The sequence below is a fragment of the Anolis carolinensis genome, chromosome 5 (genome assembly GCF_035594765.1).
Source record: "Anolis carolinensis isolate JA03-04 chromosome 5, rAnoCar3.1.pri, whole genome shotgun sequence".
Lineage (NCBI taxonomy): Eukaryota > Metazoa > Chordata > Lepidosauria > Squamata > Dactyloidae > Anolis > Anolis carolinensis.
The window spans coordinates 177,491,754-177,514,541 of record NC_085845.1 but is presented as its reverse complement, the minus strand read 5'-3'; the positions used below and the strand labels follow the sequence as shown (position 1 = coordinate 177,514,541).

General features: G+C 37.6%; 2 protein-coding genes across 3 annotated transcripts in view; one reads left to right on the top strand and one right to left on the bottom strand.

The window, feature by feature from the left end:
* syn3 (synapsin III) overlaps positions 1 to 22,788 on the bottom strand; it is a 243,065-nt gene that overhangs the window by 138,128 nt on the left and 82,149 nt on the right. The window lies entirely within an intron of this gene.
* timp3 (TIMP metallopeptidase inhibitor 3) overlaps positions 1 to 22,788 on the top strand; it is a 38,431-nt gene that overhangs the window by 8,910 nt on the left and 6,733 nt on the right. The window contains exons 2-3 of the mRNA XM_003220872.4: positions 18,499 to 18,581; positions 22,579 to 22,690. Coding sequence (XP_003220920.1) covers positions 18,499 to 18,581; positions 22,579 to 22,690 — 195 coding nt within the window. The remainder of the gene's footprint in view (positions 1 to 18,498; positions 18,582 to 22,578; positions 22,691 to 22,788) is intronic.

Here is a 22,788-nt window from a genome sequence, read left to right as displayed (position 1 = left end):
TGAGTGCATAAAGCAAAATCTATCACAGCACTTCTCTGAGCATCTGTGCAGATTTAAAATGCAGGTTTCAGATTTGCCTGGGCCACTACAGAGGAATACTGCAAAAGTATCATGCTAGGAATTTTATTTCTTCACCGAGACGTTAATTTCATAGTCTTTTATAGGTTAGAAAATATGTAATGAGAGCTCCATTAACTATCATTCCTTTATTCATGTTTTACCTATAAACAGCTGGAGCATAATGTGACCTTAAGAATATGACAGAATTTTGTATTTAGGATTTTACTTCATAATATATTGTTTTGAACAGGTTAAATAGTTTTGGTAAGAGTTGTGATGTGCAACTTATTTGCCTTCATTTCATTCATATGAAAAGAAACCCTCACAATATCTTTGAGTTTCCCTTAGATTAAATTTAAATGGTAGATTTAATGCATTACTCAGTACTTTTAATAATAGATATACTAATTTTAAAATATTTCTTCCATGTGGAGTTTTATGCATCAAGCATAGTTCTCACACATCCTCCTTTTTATACCATAAAGCAGGTTTGCAAAGACCGAGGGCACTTCCAGATAGCGCCAAAATGCACATTTTAAATCTAGCACAAAAGATCCTGGGACCTGACAGCAAGTCCACACACAGACCTGTCAGTCCCAGAATGTAGTCCTTTGCCATCCTCACAGCCTTCCTTTGTAGTGGATCAAGATGGAGGGCAGATGGGGGACATCCAGAGGAAGTGTTTTTAAAAAATAAATTAAAAAAATCACTCCATTATGTAAAAAAAAAAAAAAGGTAAAGGTTTTCCCCTGACATTAAGTCTATTCGTTTCCGATGTGGGGGGTTGGTGCTTATGTCCATTTCTAAACTGAAGAGCCGTCATTGTCTGTAGACACTTCCAAGGTCATGTGGCCGGCGTGACTGCATGGAGTGCCATTATGTGTTGGCCTTCATATGTGCACATTTGAATATCTTAATATAGACACAAGCAAATTTGCATGTGTGCATATGAGGTCCAGTGCATAACGGAGTGAATTTTTTTAAAAAAAAAAAACTTCAGTCTGATCTCTCTCTTCACCTAATTGTTAATTCAAGCTCTGTTTAACGTTATAAAGTTTAAAAGTAAGAGTTTCAGAGAGGTCTTATTGCTTTCTACTTGTGCTTCACTTGAACCACCTGTGTGTCCGTGGCTCCATGTTTTGACAGTCCAATCAGCTGATCAACTGTTTTGGATTTTAAAAAAGTGCAGGTATGTTGGAGCAGTTTGCACAGGGGGAAGGGAAGGAAAGTATGTGTTTCACATGACTGCAGGGATATACAGTCATGCAAAGGTGTGCATTTTTTGAGCAGAATCAGGCTTTAAGTGCACTTTTTAAACACGTGCTTTTCAGCTGTTAACTCGGTTCTCCCCACACTTTTAACCCAGTTACTTCTGGGTTTTTAGGCATGTGTAAAAAGGCTCTGAGAGACAGTTACTGACCCAGAATCACAAGATGAGCTTTATGGGCTGAGTGAAGATTTGAATTTGTGTTTCCTCAGTACTATGGTAGCTCATGGTCTGACCATTACCCCATGTTAGTCTGTTTTTTGTTTATGCGAGACAGAAGCAGCAAAACATTCAAGGCTAACTTTTCGACTGGATCTCATACTATGTGCCTTGCAAAATCAGGAACGACTTCCCTCTCATTAGTCATGTCTGAATGGCACAGAAGTATGGAAGGATGATAGGAAAAATCATGTGTCACACTCAAGAGAAAGGATTAAGTTCAAACATGCAAAGTCTACTTTTTCATACTCTCTTTGAGTTTAGCAGTGCACTTAGAAAAATGCATTTGGTTTCCACCATATTTGGGGACACTTTCATAGAATGAACCTTGATAGTGCCCTGACTGATAATAATTCTACGGGGGTTTCTTTTTTCTTCTTTTTTCTTTTGTCTAACAGTGATAAAAGTTGTGCAAGAGCATTAATGCACAAAAGAGGAAAACTACATGATGCAAAAAATGGACACAGCTCTGAGCATCTCCTAACAGTTCTGGGAGCTAATAGTATTACATAAGCAATGTTTCCAAGTTCTCTATTACGCGTTTGCTTTGCCACAGTGAAAATCATAGAATCAGCAATATTTTGCCTTCCAGATAATGGCATTTTGTCAATGAGTAACAACATATGAGTTTAATACTGCTGTCATTTGCATTAACAGTGTCTGCTAGAAAATGTCTAAAACATATCTTTTAACTCTCAGTTGCTTGGAGGTTCAAAATTGTACAGTATTCAATCTTTGGCTGTACCTCTGCCCAGCACACACACTTTTAGAAAAAGGAAATTGGGAGAAAAAATAGGAAATCTGTTGGGGGCGGGGGGAAGAAGTGAGAAAGAACTGAATGACAAAACCAGATCTGAAATATATACCCTGAATAGGATCTAGGATTTAAGAAAGGTGCTCTGAAGGACATAAGACAAGGCTTAATCTAGATGTGAACATACAATATATTTTCACATTTGCAAGGACTTACGTCAAGGAGAAGTGAACGAAAAGACCTATGTCAATGTTTATGTAGTAACAGCACTAAAAAGAAGTAGGTTTTCTGGTGGCCGGACAGAGGAAAACCACCAGATGTAGAAAAATAAATCCTTGCTACCTTTCTGTGCAAAAGAGGAAGCAACTAGTGTATGAAAAGGTAACAGATATTTGAGCTGGAGAGCCAAGCGGATATGTGGGTTAAACCAACTATTCTCTGTAACATCGCTACATCCAGTCTAAAGGAAAAATCTTGTGGTTTAGCCCCTTATAGATTTTCCAAGCCCTCCTCTCCCAATTTCCTATTTCCTGCCTTCCTCTTCTAGCAGTGCTATAAATATCCCTCCCTCTCTATGACATGAAATATGTTCTCAGTAGATTAAGCTTTACAATGCAACTTACTTTCAAATAAACAGATGGAAGATTAGGCCATGATTTTGTAATCCTATGGATACTTATTTAGAAATAAGACCAACAAAACATGGTGAGATTGTCTTCTTACTAAAATTACATACGACTGACTGAGCATTCAGAAAATGGTAATCCAAGAAAAAAGGATGTTTCTAAACTCTGTATATGTATGCAGATGATTAATCTGGATAAAATCACATGGTTATGCTCAGATATTTTCTCTGGTTGCCTACTTTACATTTAACAATTCTGTAATTCTCTTTAGTCAGTAGTTCCCTTGGCAATTCACACTGGGTTATAGAACAAGAAAAAAAATGATCAAAAGGAACAGAATTTTAAAAGCCAGTTCTCAAAACATAATGGACCTGGAGGAAACAAGTTTTTGGCACCTACAAGATAATGAGGTTGGTGCTAGAAAATACACTATTTTGGAAACAATTAGCACTACAGGGTGCCACCACTGAAAAGGCCCTTTTTATATTCACCTTTCTGTACCTCACTACATATGGTGGGAGCCTCACTTAGGGCATCATCCTTCCCACAAACTGAAATCACTAACATTTTATCCTTCTGGTTACTGCAGCCCATGGTTTAAATTCCCTAATGGCTCCAGATGCCTTCTGTCTTGGAGCTAAGCAAGGTCAGCCCTGGTTAGTACTTGGATGGGAACCACAAACAAATGCCAGGTATTTTAGGCTATATTTGAGAGGAAGTAACTGGCAAAACTATCTCTGAGTATTCTTTGGTGATGAATACTCCATATGACAAGTGATTTGAAGGCAATTACTACACATACCTGAGGCCCAAGCTCTATGGTGCTTTCAAGCTCAACACTGCAATAAACAGATTAGTGGGCCTAATATTAATAGTAAAAGCAGCACTCGTGTGCAGATCATTGTTTTGCCCCACATCTTATTTTTTCTTATTCCATACTTTTGACACCTCAGTTTTGGCTCGTTTGGCAGAAGTGGAGAAAAGTGATTGGCATAACCTATTCTGTGACGGTAAGCGAGGGAAAATGTTTAAGCCCTTCTATTCTGCACACTTGTTATTGTTGAAGACAGCCCCCCTTCTAATTTGTAGACAGGATGTGTATGTGAAGGATGGCCCTGCACTATCAGATTTGATATTTATACTCCTTCCAAGCTAAAAGAGTATATTTTACTACTGGTATATTGAACTGCAGGACAGTTTTCAAATACCTGAACTAACAATTGCATCAATAAAGCTGTTCTTATTTTCCATTGCTAATTATTTAATTTAATGTTCACCAATCCCAAATATGCATGGGAACCCGCCAATCTGAACTTGTGGGGAAACATTTTATATTCCCAGACACCATAAACAAAATTTCTGGTGACTTGGCATCCTAATTCCTGGGATTTATCCAGCCTTGAACATTATTTACAAATGTAAGTAGATAAACCTTAACATCAACAAATTCAGTATCTGAAGAAAATATGTGTTCACGGGCAGATTACAAATACTTCCAGTGCTTCAAGATCTCTACTTAAGCTAAGATTTTCTTGTAAATGCTCAATATTTTTATTCCCAGTAATTATTATTTTGTGTTCTTTTAATCATAAGTCTACTAGAAGAAGAGTTGGGAGATCAACAGGGGAGCAGTACATATTAGTGATGAGAAATAAGTTGCTTTTGTCCTTGTCTCTCTTGATATGTACAGAAAGTAAAGTATAAATTTTGTGGAGATTAAACTATGGTTCTTTGTTAACCAGATGGGTATGTCAAAATACTTTCTGAGCCTTAGCTGAATACACAATAAGCATGCCAACACTTGGTATCTCTATAATAACTTGAACAAATGCCATGTATATCCTGAGCCTGCCTATTTCCATAAACATATTTCAAGGACATATGTGCTCATTAAAATAATTGCATTCATCTCAGTTTGCAAAACAGTAATCTTACTCCTTGTTACATGCAGTAAATAGTTGATGGTGGAGTCCCTCACGGACCATTCAGGTGCCTCAACCTGGCCTTGCACAGGCCATTGCAAGTATGGTATTTATAGCAATAGCAGACAGCACCTGTGTGTATGTCTGTATGGGAATGATATGATAGTACAAACACTTAAATAGATAGGTTGTTTTTTTTGGTACGTTTTGAGGTGCTTAGTTCCTCCAGCACACTATAGCCTAATTTGTGGAGTGCACCATGAATGAAAAAAGCCTTTTGTGTTGAGAAGCTGCATGGAATTATTTCCTCCATAATTGGATTTGAATTGTAATTCTTTTATTTTACCCTTTTATTCTTGTCATGATAGAGGATACTAGCTGACTAGGAAGAAGTGCACAAAACTGGTCTGGATTGTGCTTGTATTTTTATTTAATTAATCCAAATAAATCAACAAGTGAAGCTTTTCATAGCATGGAGAAATGAAGTATCATCATTTGCCAGTGCCTGTATGTCAAATTGTGTAGTAACAGGAGTTGATAGAAAAATTTGTGTCTCTAGTTGAGTGTATAGGCAGCAAGTAACACATTTTTATTGTCAGATTCTTCCCACTATTTAAAAGTGATTTTTCTTAACTATGTGATTTTGATTCAATGTGCAATTAGCTGATATGAGTCTCTTTTAGGAGAGGAAAGCAATATATATATATGTGTGTGTGTGTATGTGTGTATATATATATGTGTGTGTGTAATGCGCGTAATTCCATGGAGGAAACAACAAAACCACTGGACCAAATCACACCAAATTTGGCTACAAAAGACACAGTCATCCAATCTATGTCTTTCCATCAAAAAACCCTATAAAATTAGGTCCAAAACCTCAAAAATTACTCACCATGCATGCGCAGAGCCCCCCCCCCCCCCCCGGAAACTTTGTGGCATTAGCCATGTGGGCGGGGCTTCAACGGCCACTGCATACTGATGGCGAAGTTTCCTTCCCTTTCCTAGCCCCTTTTCCCCCTCAGGAGAAAGCACCCGTGGCAAGAGGAAAAGAGCCAGAGTCCTCAGAAGGCCTCCCCAGCACAGGAAGGAGGCAGATGGCCGGTGAATGAGGGGAATTGAGCCCCAAATGGCTCCGAGATGCACCACACACAACTTGACGCCTCAAAGGACCTCTCACCACCTGGGGAGGCAGAAGATGGGAGGCAGAGGGGAGAATGGAGCCCAACCGGCTTCCCCCTAAACTTGAGAAGGGAGTGGGTGGATGTGTGTGTGTGTGTGGGGGGGGGGGGCGATAGAGCCAAACAGCTCCGCAAGCATTCCACACCCAACCCAGAGCCACACAGACTCAAAGACTTCCCCTTGTCCTGGAGAACAGCCGATGGTATTTATACATGGCTCTCATGTCTCCTTTCAACCTTCTCTTCAGAGGTAAACAGACCCGACACTTTAAGATGCTCCTGAGAGCGGTTATTCATCTTTTTAGTTGCCCTCTTTCTCTGGACACCTCCTACCTTTGAGTAATTATTACCATTATTATTATTATTATTATTATTATTATTATTATTATTATTTATTACTATTGAGTTTCTGTGTGAACCATGAAACTGAACAGCTAGACATATTCCAGACAGGTAACAACCAGAGCCAGCTAACACCTCCCAACAAAGGATTCCCCCAGGGGGGAAACAACCACGCTTTGAAGCTGCAAGCCCATTCAATGCTAGTCAAGGTGACTAATTACAGCATTCATACTTGCCTCCACAAACAAAAACCCACTTAGGACGATGCCATAGCAATGCATGGTCAGGCACAGCTAGTATAATAATAATCTTCTTTACTCAATTCCTTACATTGTATATCTGCTCTTTTAGACCAGAGATGGAATTATTTTGACTGAATTGCATAGTGTATATTTATATATGTAATGTTACTGGTGGTATAGGAAGTATATGCCTGTTTATTACTAAAGATGGTACCTGATATGACAACAGACTATTGTATTCTTTGAGTAGCAATAAGATTTACTTCTAAGTAAGCATGCATAAGATTGAGCTGTACTTTTCTTAGCTCTAGAAATGAATAAAGAGCCCTGACATTATTCTGGAAACAATAAGAGTGGGAAGCTAAATAGCTTTATAGAGTTGAAAGCTTTCCAGAAGATCACCTGGGGCAAAGGAAGTCAGGACATGTAGGAAAATGTGTTTCACACATTGATAGTCAAAACAAACCTGTAAGAAATGTTGAGGAGAGTCAAGTGCATATCGATTTGGTAATAGAATGGGAGTATTTGATCAAATGCATATCGATTTGGTAATAGAATGGGAGTATGACCAGGAATAGGAATCCTTAAGGACTACATTAGGCCTTTCCCTAGCTCCAAAGTATAATACCTTACTTTCTGGACAACAGCCTCTATAATTATCAGGCCAGCATGGTTTAATTGCCATTTTTATTTGTATATTCTGAAAGAAGTAGTCAAAAAAGCCTTTCCATGATAAGAATCACTTGTGTATATACAATGGGGGATATTTCCCTATAAAGAGGTGTCTACTATATATATACACACTTATAAATAAATAAATACATACATGCATATGTACATACATATACAAAGAGAGAAGGATTTATATGTGTAGATGGTGATAGAGAGAGAAAATAAACAAGTCATTGACATTTCTTGTATGGATCCTCTGTTATATTAGGTTCTGTCTCTGAGATAATAGTTATTTCTGTTTGAGGTTTCTTTTTTACTGAGTTTCTTTTCCTTTGCCATATAAATATCACTCATTTATACAATTGGAACAGCCTTTGTATCATTCAGATTCTAGACTGTATATGTTAGATCTCGGTCTATCATTTGGGTTGCTTGTTGTCCTCTTCAAACTTCAGCTCTTGGGACTCTTTAACCAATATAGTGGCTATTGAGCTAGCAGACAATCAATGATATTGGAGAGAATAATAAGACAATTCTGTGTAGGCATATAAATAAGCAAATTTGAGGTACTTGTATCTGATGTTCTTTACTGTTCTGTATGTTTTTGAACTGGGCTTCTGGTGAAGCACCGAGACTAAAGAAAAAACGCCTCAGTGTACTTCCTAACCTAAATGGCTGCCTTGTACATAACATAGCAATGACCTTGATGACTTCCTGAACTTGCTCAGCTGCCTGCTTTGCTGTTTTGGTCATATTGCTAAGTATTTGGAAAACTGATTCTTGCCCTCCCTTTACATCCCTCAGTGCTGCGTGTACTTTATGAGAATGCAACCAGGAAACTTTTCCCGTGCCCTGAGGGTGCCTGACTGCCACAGTCATGACCCCTGGCTGAGCGGCAGTGAAAGAGCCGCTGTGCAGTGTCTTAGCTGGCTTTTAATTTTTGTTAATAGGTTAATTAAAATTCCACCCCTCTCGTCAACCTATAGTTATACTTCATCCTTGGAAGGGAGGGTGCTCGGGAGGATGCAGCTGCAGGGCAACCCTCCCTGGTTACCATGGAAAGGCTGTGAGAGCCAGCGCATACTTCATGTTTTGTGCATAGTTATGCATATCTCCAGGGTGGGGGTAAGGTGTGCCACTTCAAAAGCCATAAGTGAAAAATGTTAGTTTTATAAATATATATTAAAATATGTACAAGGTATAAATGGGAAAGGGCCAAGATTTTAAAGACACACACACAGACTTATAGGTTCACAACAAATACAGGAGAGTGCATCTTGTAGACATGTGTGTCTGCATGTGTAGAATAGGAACCGGGAACACTGGCTTTTTAAAATGTGAATGTTCTCGGTTTAAAGGGCTGTCTGGAAGCGCCTTTGGTTTACAGAAGGAAAGTAATGTCTCATATGCATGCATCTGCATACTTGATTTATAGTCTTTTCCAGGCTTTCTTTCAAGTATCAGATACACTGAGTTACATACACAGGTCAAGTTAAACTGTAGAATGCTTTTACAGATTTCATGCAGGGAAATAGAGGTCTAATTTTAATAGGGAATTATTAGCCAATTGTTGCAGGGGTTACAAGTTACTTTATTTCAGGGTTATGTTTTTGTATGGAAAACATGTTTTCCTGCCTCACCACCCTACAATCTAGCATTATCTGTAGAATGTCACTTGTCCAAGCTTATGTATCTGTATTAATTTTTACTGCTGTGGAAATGGGATTGCTTGAACATCCTAAGCATCTGTTGAGTTAATACCAGTTTAGAAAATAAAGAGACACAGGCTGAGATCTTGTATTAGGCTTTGCATAATGAAAATCTCCATGTACACAGTTATGCACTGATTGTGCTATACAACCCATATATTGAAGAACAACATTACATGTTCATATTAGATGTCTAACTCTGCTTTCACAACCTGGACAAAGTGTCCAACCACTTCTACAGGGAAATTTCTGCATACACAAGACACTGGCAGTATTCCAACTATACTATCTTAGATCTACAGTATTGAAAACAACTATTGCAAAATTTCCATTGATTTGTAGCTATTTGTAAATATAGCAACATAGCACTAAAGTACAGAAACATTCACATAGCCCTTTGAAAATGTGGCAAATACTGTACCATTAAAGCTACAGCTCTCCACACAGCAGGAGTGGGGAAACCTTTTCCACTTGAGGATGGTGATGGTCAAACTCTGAATCAGGATGTTCTAAGACTAAGGGAAAGGCCAGAGGGATAAGGCCAGTGTGTAATTCTCTCTAGTTTTGACATTTCCCATACAAAGCCCAGATTTGTTCTGTGTATATCTTATAAAGAACAAGGCAGAGTAACACAGCTTTCAGGCATGCGGTGCAAAGTCCAATTTTATCCACTTTATTTAAGAAAGGTATTTACAAATATCTTTAAATACTATCATGTCTCTATTCACTGATCAAACAGAAGCTGATAATTTCAAGCCAAGTGAAAATTCTTGGAGGTCGCATCCAGACTTGGAGGCAGATTTGTCATTCTTCCCTATAACTCTATGGAAATGTGGATTCTTTGAAGGATATGAAGTAACTCTGTCAAGTGCTGTATCTTGTTTTAAAGGCAGCAGCGGACATATAATTTCCCCTTGCAGTAAGGCTTAATTAGGGGTGGCCAGAATAATGTACTGGTATGCTTGTTATACATGTACATGTAGAATTAAGGGGGGAAGTCAGAATGGGCAGGGCTTTTTTTTCGTGTCAGGAGTGACTTGAGAAACTGCAAGTCACTTCTGGTGTGAGATAATTGGCTGTCTGCAAGGACGTTGCCCAGGGGACACCTGGATGTTTGATGTTTTACCATTTTGTGGGAGGCTTCTCTCATGTCCGCACATGGGAACCTGGAGCTGACAGACGGGAACTCACCTCACTCCCTGGATTCGATTTGCCAACCTTTCGGTCAGCAGCCCTGCTGGCACAAGGGTTTAACCCACTGTGCCACCAGGGGCTCTGGCAAAGCTGGCAATCCATCCAGATAACTCATAATTTGTACAAAGCAGTAAGTATGGGCCTAATCTTGGAGAAATAACATGCCAAAAGAGTTGTAAATAGGTTGCATCCTAATTAAGTGTGTGTGTTCCTTTGGACATGGCCAGCTGCTTAATCTATCATCTTGGGCAGGTTTTCTAATATGCAGGAAAGAATTTGTGGAGCCCACCCAATCCTCCCTTATGTCGGTCCATGTTTCCAAACACCTCTTTGCTAACTCTGGTAGCTCCTACGTGCAAAAATGTGTGCAAAACATGTGATCAGTAAAGTCTCGTCTCCTTACAGAAATGCTGGCACCCATCCCAGTAGGGCGAGGTTTTGGAGAAAGGAGAGATGGCCCTCTGACATGCCAATGAAGCCTAAAGTTTGGGCTCTGACTCTTGCAAAAGATCTTACCGAAAAGGTCAAGAAAATAGACCAGTTTCTCATGTTTTTAAAGAAAATTCACATAACAGCTATTGTTTTCTCAAATAGATACCTACTTATTTAGATTTAGGCACAATATTAGTATGGGTAATGTAACTACTAAAAGAATAGTTTATATAATAGAATTATATGTTAATTACAAACAAAGCATGTGAGGTACACAGGGACTAATAGGTACACATTAAAAATTAGCAGCCTAAATTTTGAAATTATAGTTTATTAAAATAAACATTTATTTTTATTTGTCCTTATGTTTTTTTTAGTAAACCTGTTACGTCTTCCATAAAGGAAAAGTGATGACTCTGAGCAGCTAAATACCATCCTGCAATATCATTACACAACCCAACTATAGCTGCCTTGCTAGTTGCTCTGAATTGTAGGCTGCAGCATATAGTGAGGGCTGCATGATATTTTACTTAAATAATGGACATGGAACATGTTGTCCTTGCACTCTTTCCTTACCAAATTAGACTTCATGGAAAACAGTCTCTTTTCTCATAAACCCCAATTTGTTTGCCATGCAACTAAACACTAGACACCTGTGCAACAATCAATATGACCTGCACTTTCCAGCAAATAAGCTTGCAGCAAAAAACTTTTTTTTGACTCACTCAGCTTTTAGTGCCTTTGGAATACTGTGTATCTAAAAAAGGGAAATTGTTGAAAAGGTGCAGGGAAAATAAACTAAAATGATGAGATTGATGTAATGCCCCTTCAAAGAAAATTTGGAGATGTTTACTGTAGGAGAAAAATGAGTAAGCAGGGTATACAAGCAGTGATATACAGACCGAGTCTTGGGGTGGTCAGCGTGTCAAAACACTTTCACCCCATATTTTTAATAATTCTAAATCACTGGGTCATGCAATCTGATACTTCACACTATCCAATCTGAGGCCATCCAAGGAGATATGTCAGACTACACCATCACTTGTTTTTTGGCAAAACATTCAACAACATGCACAGTGCAATTACAAAATTCCTGAGCCTTACTGTAAGTGAGCCAGGTACAAAGCCAAGAATGTGTAACTGAAACTGCTCCATGTTTTTCTATTCACTGTGCTTTCCTGTTGTTTTCCCCAAATGTAATTTCGGATAGCAGGCTCCTCAGGACAGTGAACTGTACATTTGTCTATGAAGTACCATGCATGATATTGGTAAAAGATCCACCCATAACACTATATTACTTTGAATCAAAGAAGAAAAAAGGTTCCTGCCATTACTACTAGATAAGCCTGACAAAATTATACATGAACGTCTGAGTTATCACACATAAATGCATTTTTTTTGTTTCACAAGGATCAGAAAAGTATCTCCAGTTTCTGCCTAACATTCTCTTAAGCTTAGCTTGTGCTTTTGCATATGGTATTCAATGGTAAATGGTTCCATGGAACAAGTATGTATCTGTTAAAGAACCTGTCCAAAATGGTTCTCATTTTTAGGGTGGGGGCGCTGATTCATTGCTTCTAAACTATTTGGCACTTTTGCTTAAAACGTTCGTTCTATCCAGGAAAAGAACTAGAAGAATATGTAAGATTTTTGCATATAAATCTGGGTGCCCTGGAAATAGGTGCATGTGTCTCACTTGATGCTTTCTCATTGTACTGATGGGATTGATATTATCCTCCTGGAGATTCTCTCCCCATTCACTTTTTCCTAACTCTTTTCAAGAAGCAGTGTTAAAGCCAAGAGTACCTTTCCCTTTCAAAATGTTGACAGTAGAATGTGTGTGCATGACAAAATGCTCCTGCAACTGGAGCAGTGTCCTGATTACACTCTGGCTGTTTTTGTTAAGTTTTTAAAAATAATGAGGTTTTAAAATGACCTTTAAGAAGATTTATAGAACATGGTTCTAGTGGTGCCACTGCTCTTTCCCCTTATTTTCTGTTAGTGTGTATAAAATGCTATCTGGATAAACCATAATACACTTGTGCACATCTATAATCTGATAAATGCAAAACAAATTTCATTGGAAGGGTTCACATAACTGATTTTCTTAATTACTGCCTTTATTCACTGCTGCTTCAGAAATACTTAAGTGCGTCTAAGAAATGTTGCTCAATTGAAACATCTACTTAAGCTGATCTTTAAAGCAGTAGCATCTGAGTCATTCAGTACTATACAGATGTTTGAATCTCTGCCACAGAAGGTATATTCTGTGTCATGAAAGTACAATGTTCTATTTGGCTCTGTCTCCGATTAGAGTAAGTAGTCTATGTGTAGGATTGAGCTGTTACTTTTACTGACAACTAAAAGCATTATCAATTCAACTTTGAACAGAGGAATCCCTGTCACTGAAAAGAAAAACCATCCTCTTCCAGCTCCCCAGCTATGCAAGTGATGCTATTTATCATTGCACATCATTCTGCTTTTCCTATAATAAAGTATCCTGATTTGTTCTAATGTGTTCACTTGAGAAAGGAATTCCCCTTTGCACAGTAATAAACTATAGTACAAACTCTATATGATAGCAGCCTCCCCCCACTAACCTTTTGACGGCACTTCACGTTTAATTTTAAAGATAGTTGTGAGTTTGTGACTCGAAGTTAATAGATATCAATAGATATAACAATGTTCTAATCATGAGGATTTCAAGGCACTTTCTAAATTGGGCTATGCAGGATTTAGTTGTAGATTTGTAAAATATATTTCAAGGTACTAAGAAACTAAGCAATAAACACTTTTTTTACCTTTATGCAGTTTTGCTTTTCTGCCTGACGCAGAGCTATAAAAGATAAAGGAAGCATGCCACAAAAGGTGACAATCCCATGGCATTTCAGCCATTACAGCTGTGGTTGAGCGTGGTTCCTTCCATATCCACAGTTAAAACCCTAAATACTATTGAAGTATCTGTCTACTGATGATTGCCAAAGTAACACTAAATGATGACAGTTGTTTGATAGTAGAGTAAAATAGTACAGTAGAGTCTCACTTATCCAACATAAACGGGCCAGCAGAATGTTGGATAAGCGAATATGTTGGATAATAAGGAGGCATTAAGGAAAAGCCTATTAAACATCAAATTAGGTTATGATTTTACAAATTAAGCACCAAAACTTCATGTTATACAACAAATTTGACAGAAAAAGTACTTCAATACGCAGTAATGCTATGTAGTAATTACTGTATTTAAGAATTTAGCACCAAAATATCACAATATATTGAAAACATTGACTATAAAAATGTGTTGGATAATCCAGAACGTTGGATAAGCGAGTGTTGGATAAGTGAGACTCTACTGTAAAATAATTTGGGTTGGTGACTAAATTGTTATATTGCAGGTGTTAATAATTTGTGTCTAGATGTAAGAGCCAAACACAAGGAGGTTTTTCATACAAAACCAGGTATAAAATACCTGTTAGAAGGGCTAATCTATCAGGTGAAACTTTCATAATCACTATACCCACTGTTTGAAATTGCAAACAGAATTACAAAGTTACAATTGTGCTTTAATCTTTTTGGCATCCATGCTGTACAGCTCTCCAGAGAGTTTACCCAATCAATGAAAAATGTTTTTGAAAAACTATTTTCTGAGCAACAATAAATTGTTTCTTTCCTATATTTGCACAAGCATATGGAAAATGTGTATTTTAATGTAAATAATTACATTTGTATACTTTGACAATAATCATTGTTACAAATTGGCCTGTTTGGTTGTTTTGAGGATATAGTTTAGCTGTCATGCTTTCCTTATCAGAGACTTATATGCCTACCCAATTTAAAACTACATAAATAATTATAAATAATTTGTGAGTTCTTGCCAATTGTTCTGATCCCACAAAATGACTTTACCCCAAACCTCAAAGTACTAAGAAACATTCTTCTCTGACTGTTTTCATAGGCAGCACTTCAAAGTGGCTGCGGTTTTAAAACATGCTGCTATTTTGGTGTTCACTTGTGTGGGTAAAATTTCCCATCACTAATGGTAGGACTGTAATAGGACTCCAGAGGAAAGGAGAGAGTTAATGAGTGTGTTCCTTTTTGCTAGTTTCCATGCAGTGTACTAACGCAATTTTTAGAAGGCTCCATGTTTCCTTGACCAAGGAAACTTATTAAATTCATGACCTCTCTATATGTTAATAGGCACCATGAAGGCATATACACATCTGTTTCCCAGTGCTAGCCAGGACTACTGTTTGAAATGACAGCAAAAACAACTATAGCTTAAAAACCCAACTTCCAGATTTTGTAAAACTGAAATTAAAACATGCTTTTCAATTAACATTATTTGGGCTTCTAATCAACCTGTTTGCCATTGGCTGCTCTCTGGTGGACATGTGGGGGCTCCAAGAGCTGTAGGGCCCTGGAATTCAGTTCTCATGTCCAGCCTAGCTATACCACTGATCCCCACTGAGGAGTACGGCCAGTAAAAATTGAAGTGACCGAAATGTGAGTGGCAGGTATTGTTCCATTATATCACCATACCCTCCCATCCCTGTTGGAAAAGATATGGATATCTGAATAAGCCTTATGAAAATATAAATATTATACTAGATATATGCTGACATATTAAGGTAAGAGATTTAAAGTGGAATTTTGAGACCAGAAGTTGTGTTAGTGGTGGCCATGCAAGCGACAGGCTTGAAATATCATAGGCAAATGTCCTTACTGTTTTATGTGACAAATGTCCTTTGGTCATTCTTCCTTATTCCTCAGATGTCGCATCTATCCTTCTACAAATATGATTGGCAAAATACCAATGTCACATTCCTAAATGCTACATTGGATAGTTAAGTATAGATGCATGATATATTTGCAAATAGTAGGTGATGGATTTGGCAAGGTGAACAGTGCCAACATGTCCATAGCTGGCTGCTAAAACATACAAAAAACTTGAATGATTTTTTAAAAAGTGTTTTTGATACCTAACTACCATGTGTGACTGCAAAGCTGTCATTTCCTAACCGCTTAGTTAAGAATAGCCCTGGTGACATCGATGGAATTATTCTGGATGGATTAAGTGGTTTGTGGATTGCAGCTTTAATCATTTGCAGCCTCATTCTAAGATGTCTTTGCCTGTCATATTTCAAGCCATTTGCTTGCGTGGCCACCACTAACACAACTTTCTTTTTCCAGCAAGGGTGGTGCTTTAGCCCACACCAACACTTCCACTGTTACCAACCTTCCATCATTAGAAATACCATAAAGAGCTTTTCCCCTTCATGCAGCAATATGCCACTACTGTGCCACCTCAGCAGCACTAGTAATTTACATGCAACTAATTCTAAAGAAAATTTGTTAACTTATTTATCTGTGTCTCATGGTGATATACTTAAAAGGTTTGATCCTTTGCAATCTTGCAAGAGAAAGCTCAATCATTATCACAGTTTGGATTTGTTAATGCTTGGCTACATATGCTCAGAATTTTACAATGTTCTAACTACAAACATTGCTCATAATGTGGTGTCTATAAAGCTATTGTTTGGTTGAAAAACTGTTCAATGCTATTCAGTGTTATATATTATAGCTTTGTACTTACATAGCCACTTATCCAGAAATGGAACACAGAGAAAGAATACATAATTAATTTGGGTGTCTTTAATATACTTTTGCTTATTTGTATTAGTGTATTTTTATACTCCATTTGAGTCGCTCTCCGTTTATGATGCAGAATTATATATACATCATTTTATGAGGAATCACAAGTTATATATCAATTCTTATATTCAGTTCTGTACTGACTAGGGCTGCAATATGCTATCACTATCAACCCGGCAGTGCAATAGGTAATAATAATATTTTTTGTCTGGAATACAAAACCCCCAAACAAACAGCTATTGCACATATTTTGGCCCCTGCAATTGTGGACAGATGCAATGAAATATAGAAATACAGCTTTTCATGTGTAAGAAAACTGATCTGCCTTTCTTTCATTTTTGGCATGACAGTTCCTGGCACTATTTAGAATACGAAGTCCAAGACCTATATAAATAGCAGGATATGAGTTTTGAAATTCACACTCTGAGCAAATATGTATTGTCTTATGGAAAAACTACTAAAAGCCTAAGTCACATCCTGATATGACTTCAGTGGTTTTCAGATCACAATAACATCCGTGACCGAAATCAAATTATTATCCTCAATTACAAGCAGTTCTACTGCTTACATAAGTTCTATTGCTTGGGGGACTAAATGTTGAGTTTAAAATTGTAGAATTTCATGGATTTCAAATGTGTTGCTTTTTGTTTGCTGGGTGGAATGGAAAGAGGCTGGTTTTATACAGTTCCATTAAAGTGGAATTGTGCTTATACTGTTCATTTACAGAGGTTCAGATCAGAATGATGGGAGAATCAACCAATCAACCAGGCACCCAGGCTGATGTTCCCCAACTTAACACCCTCCATTTGTTTTTGATGACAGTTACCAATATTCTTGACTATTGGACATGCTAGGTGAAACTGATGGGACGTCCATAACATTGGGACAGTGCTAAGCTGGGGAAGATTGTCAAAACATCTTGCATATCCAGTATACTATGGAAACAGTTATTTAATTTCAGCCCCCTCCATGACAATCTGAGAACTTAAGTAGTGAAAAGTGTCCATCTCTTCTTTCTTTCCAAATCTTGTACCTTTTAATGTTTTTAATTTTGTTGAATTCTTCCAAGAGCTTTGGTATTACATGAGTACTCTCCCTTGCTCAGAAAGATTACACCTCCCCCCTACTGCTCCCACAAACACACACATATAAAAGTCAAATTCAGTTGGTGTTGAAAATACACGACTGGGAAAGAGAAGGACACATTGTTAGACGTTTTCAAGCACTATAATTCTCAGGTAGACTAGTATGAGAGAGTGATGTTAATCTCTTCAAGTAAAGGAGCTTACAGCTTTAGTGCTAAAACTCTAGAGAATGTTAGAAAATGAAAAACACGAGGGAGAAGAAAGGCATTAGAACAAGGGCAGAATAAGAAGCAATCAGTTTGTTTTTCTCTCACTCAGTTGGTACTGCTGGTGAGAAAATTGAAGAACCTGAAGAGGAATAGAGACAGATGATGCACCTGGTGGAAGATGCAGGTGCAGAATGAGAATGAAAGGGAGAAAGATAAAGATGGGAAAGGTGGGAGTAGACTAATATAGCAACGAAATGGAAGAAGGAACAAAACAAAAAGGGAAGGAAAGGTTATTTAGTCAGGATGAGCAGGGGGTAGTAAGAGAAGAAGAAGAAGGAATGGAGAGAAAACTAGAAGTTGTACGGAGGAGAAAGAAGACAAAAGAGAGAGAGGAAAGAAAGGATTAAAGAATAAGGAAGATGAATATGGGGGAGATTTGTATGGAGGTAGGCGATGAGAGATGAAAGAAGATATAGAACCAGGAGTAACAGGTTCCAATGAAGAAGGGAAATTACAGGATAAAGTGAAATCAAGAATTAAAAAAAAGAAATCAATTGCCTTAGCAGAGCTGAAAAAAAATCATATGTTTTTTGATGACAATAGTGCAACCTGCAAGAAATGAAATACTTAGTATCATGTCTTCAGTCATTGACACCATAGTGAAGAAGGTGGGGGCGAGAAAGAGAACAAGTGAAAAAACCCACAAAGCCACATTCAGGGTCTCTTGGGACAGCTTCACATTTTCTGGCACTGACCTTTCCATGCTATTCAGTTTTAGTGCTGGTTGTGGTTGCAAGCAGCCTGCAACCCCATTCAGTGAGATTCTTTTCAAGGCAGTGGTGAAGAAACTCTAGCTAGGCTTTGAGATCTGGGAACTGTAGGTGGAAATGGCATTGACTTGATATCAGGGTTATTCATTTTTTTCCCTTTTGTTACAGTTATCAGAGCCAAAGTTGTGGGGAAGAAGCTTATGAAAGATGGACCTTTTGGAACAATGCGATACACTATCAAACAGATGAAGGTATGCATAGAGATACCCAGTCTAACAGGATTGAGTAGTAGTAGAAATGTCATTTTATGAAACTCTGTGTTGTGGAACACATTTTTATCCCAGTGAATACGAATACATTTGCTATATCTGTGAACGTGAAAGAAACCAAAAATGATTTATCTGTGCAAGCAATCTTATTATTTCTCTAGGTGTTTTGGACAATACTCCATACATATCTATCTTCTGACTTGTGTGAAGTGTGGCTCATTCCCTACTTTAACATATTTAGTATAACAAAAATTTAAAGAGTATAGTTTTCATGTGTATTTTTATTTGATAATTAATATTTATTTGATTTAACAACTTTCACATACACATTTGCTAAAGTACTTCAAAAAAATGGGAGAAAAATTTCTTTTTCTAATGCTAAAATACAGGACATCATGTTTTAAATATAGGTCAGAGATTATTTTTATATATGGAAAAGAAAGGCAAAAATGTATAGCATTTGAGAAGAAACCAGAATATATATAGAGTGGGAAGACTTGTTATTTTAGGACTGAATCTTATAACTTTGGATGACAGGAGAGTTGTGTGGTCATTACTATAAACAGAAACAAAAGCCAAGTAAACAAAAATGTTGCAAAGTACAGAGCAGGTTAAAATAAAATTCTGACCCTGGTTGGAACCTTACAAGATGGTATGGAGATTTAATTCTTTTGCATATATACTCTCTTACTACTAACACTTGGAGAAAAGCCTCCACTGATTCAAAAAAAGGAAAAAACAATGCATGCATGGAAAGAATAGATGTCAGTCCAGACAATAGCAGGGACCAAAGGGTCCCAGGAACACTGGTAAAAGTGAGCCATGCTGGAGAGTACTTCCCTAATCTAGTAATGGAAATTGGCACCACTTTCACCCTTACAAATCTGGGGGGAAAAGCAATTCAATGATATGTGGCTTTTTTTATTTGAAAGGAGAGCAAACTTCCACCTGCCTGCCCAAAGGCAAGGGGGAATCCATTCAGTCAGTCTGAGTGGGACAGATACTTTGTGCTCAAAAAACTGAAGAGTCATTTCGGAATCCACATTTTTGAAAATTCTTAACATAAGACACTGGGAGAAAAAGTAGTAGCAAATGAAAGAAATGTAAATATTTTCCAAATACTGCAATTCTATCAATACCATTCTGCCTGCATTCAATATCAACATGGTGGTAATGTGCATTGGGCTGTAGTGGGTTGGGCCACCATGCATTAGCCTTGTGCTCTGACTTATGTATTTATCAGGTTTAATTCCAAGCAGGTCTCCTAAATAAAATAATGTTGCTGTTTATTCCACTATAGACTAAAGTAAGACAATGGCAAATCTACATCAAGCTAATCATGTAGGGGCAACTAATCATGCACATTTTGAGCCTCTTTAGATTTGACCTGTTGACTCTCCAGAGAAAGAAAAGCTGTTTCCCCTCTTTGCTAAGTGGTTACTTATGTATTTTCTGGCTGATGAGCAGATTTCACTTAAACCTGTTGCTTGCACATTCCTTTGCCAATTGACCTCTTGTTATGTAATTCTAAAAATCTGCTCTGGTTAATTTTTCTTGGCTGCTACATCTCAATCATAAGACTGGTTAATATCTTTAGAAGAAGGGGAAAAATTGGAACACATATTCTGGCAATGATTATGGAAGTCTGAAAAATATTAGACAAAGTAAATCCCAATAACACTAATTCTTTTGATAAAGCATCATCCAGCTAAGTATAAAAGCTGTTAGGCAGTGAAGGCTGTTTTGTAAGCCATTATAAAACAAGAGTTGCTGCCAAAACCAGCCTTTACACACTTCCTTCCCTGGAGTGGATTTTTTGTTTTGTTTTCTTTATTCGTGTAACTACATTGGTTTTACATATTGAAATGAAACCTTCAAATGCTTTGGATACAGAAGTTGTATTAATGGATGCTAACAAGTAATTGTTTTAATTGATATGTTTTAATTATGTAATTTTAAAGTATATGTTGTTTTATGTTGATGTGTAATCAAGGCATTGAATTGTGCCTTTGTTGTGAGCCGTTCTGAGTCCCCTTCGGGGTGACAAGGGTGGACTATTAAATAAATAAATAAATAAATAAATAAATACAATGGCAAACAGCACCAGCATAATTTTGAAGAAGCTACTTAGGAATGAGCTATATGCTTTGGCATCACAAGTTTTCAGCACTTGGAAAATTACAGAACTAGTAAATGCACCCTGTGACTCCCCTGGTATAACACACTCTGCTGTTTATAGTGATTTAAAAGTTTTTTCAGCCAACATTTTCAGGTGTGCTTTTGGGAGGGGTCAGTGTTAGAATCTACAATTCCTCTAAGGTCCACCACACAGTTCCTAATCCATTCTTTGGGAAACATCCATTCTTTGGGAAATATTGGAAATATAATCTCCCTTAATATTACATAGATCCTTGATGAAACTGAGTACAGAGACTTAAGTCATGGGTGTGAGTTTTTTAAAATTAAAAACAAACAAGCAAACTCATTATATTCTGTAGCCAGTAGGGGTGTGCATTTCGAGTAAACCCCATTCCAGTTTTCAGGTGCCTCTGTTCCATTTTTTCAGGAGCTGCCCAAATTCAGGAGGGCAAAATGCTGTTTTTCAATCCAGCAGCCCAAATATCCGTTTTCGTTCTGGGAAGATCTGGCTCATTGGCAGCAATGGGGGAACTTCCCAGGCTCCCCTTCCTGTCATTTTTAGGGCTGTCGGGACAAAAATGGCCACATTTGGAGGACACATTTACCACTGCAAGCCCACAAGTTTCAGAACATTTGGGTTATCCAATGATTTTTAGGAAATTCTTAAACCTTCTAGAAATAAAATCTCAAAAAAAAAACATGGACACACCACCCATGCAGTTATGGGCAATCTGAAGCCTGAAAATGCCGAATCATCCAAAGCCCGTTTTGAAAAACAGAATGGTGCACAGCCCTAGCCACAAGAATTCTGCTTTGTTGTGCAGAAACTGCTATTTTATATTTGTTTTCATTTTGCTCCAAAGCAAACTGGCATGGGAACAATAAGTTTGGAATGAGCAGGTATATTAGATTTTTCTGGGAAATTAGAAGGGATTTTTTTAAAAAAGAAGCAATTTTCAATAGATGTGGACAATCATTTGATTTTGTTATGTGAAATGCTAACTAATTTCAAACTTAGTGCTAAAGGAAACATTTCTGATATTCCATGACACTTTGTTATTGCTTGCTAATGTAAAGGCGAGGGGCCAAGAGTACAGACCACCTGCCTCTTGGGGAGTGTCCAAGCGTACTGATACTGCCAGCATGCCTAGTAAATTAGCACACACAGCTGACAAAATTTTTGCTCCATATGATATTCAGGTGGAGGACAGGAAACATTATAAGGGGAAAGGAGTCAACATCTCAATCAGTATTTATTAAAATTCATGTAATGATGGAAAAAACATTCCTATTCTGGGACATCAGTTTTTAAGGTCACGGTGAAATGAGATGAGCCATGTGATTTGCACAGGGATCTTTTCTTTATAGTGTCACTTAATCCCAAAGAATGGGGGTTACTTATCAAAATGCTGATTCAACAGAAACTGTTGCTACCCTAGCAGGCACCACCAGTCTGTTCATTAATACTTTGTTCTCTAACAATAATTTCATAAGGGACAGGATTATGGTAGAAGAGATATTCTAAATATATATATATTGCTTTGTTGTTAGTCCCCCCCCCCCTTTGATGGAAACAACAATCTGAAAAGATCTGCTCCTAGAAACGTATGTCTAAAGGCACTGAGGAAGGGGCTCAGTAATGATAAAGGAACAATATTATGCTATATATTTGGTAGCAAGTTTGTAGATACATATGGGCTTGATGCTGTAAAAGACGCATTTTTTTTTCTAGTGAAAGAAGCAGAATGCTTAAAAATTCCAAAATGTTATTGTTCTTATTGTTGTATGGCATCTTATTAAAATGCATCTCTTTCCCTTTTTCTTCTCCTCTCCTTTCAAGATGTACAGAGGTTTTGAAAAGATGCCACATGTTCAGTATATCTACACAGAAGCTTCTGAAGGTCTTTGTGGGGTCAAGCTTGAAGTCAATAAGTACCAGTATCTGATTACAGGTAAAGAAAGCAGCAGCATTCTTTGTTATATCTTGCTTTTAGGTTAGACATGTTTAGGACACACACACACACACACACACACACACACACACACGGTA